At 32.0% G+C, this 3901-nt stretch overlaps 1 protein-coding gene across 1 annotated transcript; it reads right to left on the bottom strand.

The window, feature by feature from the left end:
* Positions 1-875: 875 nt before the first annotated feature.
* On the bottom strand, positions 876-3652 carry LOC149467563 (uncharacterized). Its single transcript, XM_089671573.1, is given in 2 exon segments — positions 876-1903; positions 1906-3652. Coding segments are annotated over 2 exon segments (2703 nt in total). The 3' UTR covers positions 876-947.
* Between the last annotated feature and the right edge of the window lie 249 nt (positions 3653-3901).

The raw sequence follows: 3901 nt of genomic DNA, 5'->3' as shown, positions 1-3901 counted from the left end.
TACAGAGTAAAATATAACAAAAGTTGTAGATTATGGAAAAAGAAATAAGCTTTGGAGAAATGTCTAATCTCTTGCCTGTTCTATGACAAGTGTTTCAGTCTTGGCAAGGAAGACAACAGGTGTATCAAGGCTTTGCAGGCCTTAAAAAATGTCAGTGCGTGTCAGCTGTATAATGTCTTGATGTATGAGTGTGAGTGAGTGTATGTATCTCTCTATCTCTAAGGCACATCTTATATATATTTTACCAGACCAACCCACTAAACAGTTATTTCCTAATTCAGTGTGAGCTAAATGAGTAAACCCTTTTTTGTACTTCTTCTAAACTTATACTCTTAGTGTCCATATATGTAAGCCTTCTAAACTTATACTCTTAGTGTCCATATATGTAAACCTTCTAAACATATATTCTTAGTGTGACATCTTCAAACCTCTTAGACGACAGAAATACATGATACTGTCATATGATATACAATGGCTTCACATATCTTTAGAAAGAGGCAACGTTTACATAAATGCATATAACCAACAATAATTGATACTAAACTTATCACACACTATTCCTAACTAATAAATTGATTATATGAAATAATTATCCAACTAACTATATTATGGATTAGACATGATTTTCTTTATAAAAGACATATCCTTTCTTTGTTCTACTACATATCAATATCTTTTTACATTCCAATTGCTATTCTTAAAACTAAGCTTATGACCTGCTGACCTCTTAGACATGAATATACCATGGTTCATCTTTAACACCTGTTTTCAAAGCCATCATACACACGCAAAGTTAAAATTACTTCTCAGTGATTTTGCTGTCATTGTGAAGGATATGAAAAGATACAGACGTCTGTTTTATGGTGAATTAATTTCTACAATATTCCCCCTAAATATAATTTATCATATAATATTATATATACATTCATACTTCATTCATGGCCCAACTATACACGCTCTGAATCAGTTGTTCCAGATGCACCATTTTCTATAACCAGGTCAGTTAGGTCAGAGGTAACCTTCCTTCTAATAATACCTGACAGGATTTTTTCACCTTCTTTCATTTGTTTCTTAATCAATTTGTAAAATTGTTTCATTCTAATCATAATACAGATTTGAAATAAAATACATAAAATCATAATAATAAATATAATAATTAATGGGTGTAATAATATATTTCCAACAGCTGCTGTTACTGAAGTTTTTCCCCACATTGATACAGTATTTTTAAATTTTGACCACCATGAACGACCTGAAAATTCAGACCAATCATGTTCTATCTCTAGTAGATTTCCTTGTTCATGCTTAAATATTATTTCTGCTTTCTGAAGTTCTTCAGACAAAGCAATTAATAATCCCTTATCCTTTTGTATGATCTCTGCCCATTCCTTCCATGGAAACTCATCTACTTGAGATATATTATATTGTACAGGTAGAACACTCACATTTTTCGTAAGTATATTAGTTAAATTTACTCTAATTCCATTTAAACTAATTCCTGTAAGATCTCCTTCTATACAATACAAGCCTCGACTCAGGATATCTGTATGTGTGCAGGATAGGAAGAAAGCTTTAACTGTTTCAGTGTCTGTCATGACTTGAAAACAGACTTTCCTCTTTCCTACAACAGTGACTAGGTCAAATGAAGTTTTTACTTTTTCTATTCTTGCTGTACATAATGAATGATTATGAAAACAAGAGTGAAAAATACTTTTGTCCTGATTAGGCAAACATATTACTTTTGATTGAAAATGTAAACAAGAAGATAAATCTAGTTGTTCTGGTTCAGATGTATAAGTATCCAAAGCAAAATCTACAAACTGTAATTGATAATATAACAACTGAGTATTACTAACTGGCAATCCTAAGACTGTAACTGGAACTAACATTTGTTCTTTCCCAGTATGGGAATCATTGAGGTACCAAAGCATTCATGTTGATTACATCCTACCCATTTATTTACCCATAAATCTGTATGATTTTTTGCAAATACATATTCATTAGGTAAACTTTGCAAAAGACTTAGAGGAGTTATTCCACTTTGGAATGCTTGTGCAATTATTTTAAAATTGGTAGAATACTCTGTCTGTATTTCTAGACATGTTCTGGCTATGTGGGAATATTGTTCTCTGTCCATTAAATTCAAAGTAACATCTTGTAAGTGGACTACAGCTGGGCCTATAACCGTAGCTGTCTTCATTAACATATTTTCTAATATTTGATTTACATTTCTTTGAACTTTAATACTTTTACTACCCACTAAGCCCGCTGTTTCCAGATCAGACTTTAATGTATTAATATCCATACTATTGGTAATACTTCCAATAGTACCAACCCCACCTAAAATTCCTTCTACGATACCTCGTTTATTCCTATTGTTATTTTTATTATTAGCTCCAAACCATTTATCCATACCCAATTCCATATTAATTAAGTATTCTTGGCATTGAGGATACTTTGATGAAATTTTCCATTCAGAAACATTAAATTTCCAAAGTATAATCACAAAATGTCCTTCTCTTAAGAGATGTCTGGGTTGGAAATGATTCATTTGAAATGGACTAGAAGGAATACATTTTTCATCAGTACACTTAATGTTCTTAGGAGATGAAATCATAACATTTGCAGTATCACATTTCATTGGATTATTTTCTAATGATATGCAACATTCATATATGCCTCTGTCATTAAGATTTGGACTACTGTGTTGATAAATAAAGTTATTGTTAGTCCAATCTACATTTCCAAGATTACTCTTACGAATTATATTAGTAGAGCTATGGAAAAGACTACCCAAAAATTCACCATTTCTTTTCCAAGTTAATAGGGAATTTTGAGGTAAATATATTTGTGTAGTACATATCAAATTTAAATCAGCCTTTCCTTCAATAATTTTAACAGCTTGAGGAGATACTTTTATATCTGGAATAATCAAGTCTACAATTGAAATAGTCACTCTCACTTTAACGTGAGCTGAACCTCTTGTTATTTGAAAATCCCATACTCTAATTACATCTCCTTCATCTCCTGTAATCTTTAAGTGTTCAGGATCCATAAACTGTAAATAATATTGGGTCAAAAACCAAATATCTGTTTTGGATCCTCCTACAGAAGAAGAACCTACTCTATCTCCAGTTACATCGCCAGTCCAAATTGTAGACTCATTTCCTTTTAAAACTATGGACCAGAATCCCATCTCAGTTAAATTACATTCATATGTACCAGTTTTATTATTATGTACATATGATCCTTGCATTTTTGTAAACTTTGTTTTAGATTCTATTCTAGCTTGTATTTCAATCGAGTTACTATGAAGAAAATAAAATTGCATACAACAAGTAGCTCCATGACCTATACAAGCAAGTCCATACAAGTCTACGGCTGTGTCAATGTCACTGTATCTTGGAAAATGTCTCTTGTTTCTGGATAAAGGCAATTCTCTTTTATGCAGGGTCTCAGACTTGTTCTTCTCTGCTGGGCTGGAAAAAGTCATATAAGTTTTTAGGAATAAAAATGTCATTAATGAGAAAAGGAGTCCTGTGATGACGAATTTTCTCCTTTTATTGTTCTTTCTTTCTTTCCAATTTTCTGATGTTGTCAGTATTTCTTTTTGGAGTTTGATGTTCCTCCATATTTGATTATCAGATGTCATTTCTGCAAAAGAAATACAGTATCATTATCTTGGCATAAACAACTTGCATTGATCAGTGTGAACCCATATTTTTTGTTGTCTCCGTGCATTTTTAACAGAATTGAGAGGTCTTTGGACTTGTATCATTACACCAAGTGTGTCCAAAATTTCAAAAGGACCTTCCCAATTACTTTGCCACGGCCCACTTTTTCTAAATGTTTTAATCATGACTTGTCCACCTTTCTCAAATTTTGAGGAGTGTGGAGGGAT

The sequence above is a fragment of the Staurois parvus genome, unplaced genomic scaffold, assembly GCF_062004578.1.
Source record: "Staurois parvus isolate SC_StPar_1 unplaced genomic scaffold, SC_StPar_1.0 ptg000106l, whole genome shotgun sequence".
In the NCBI taxonomy this organism is placed as follows: domain Eukaryota; kingdom Metazoa; phylum Chordata; class Amphibia; order Anura; family Ranidae; genus Staurois; species Staurois parvus.
Note: the sequence above shows the minus strand (reverse complement) of the source record. Positions and strands in the feature narration are given on the sequence as shown.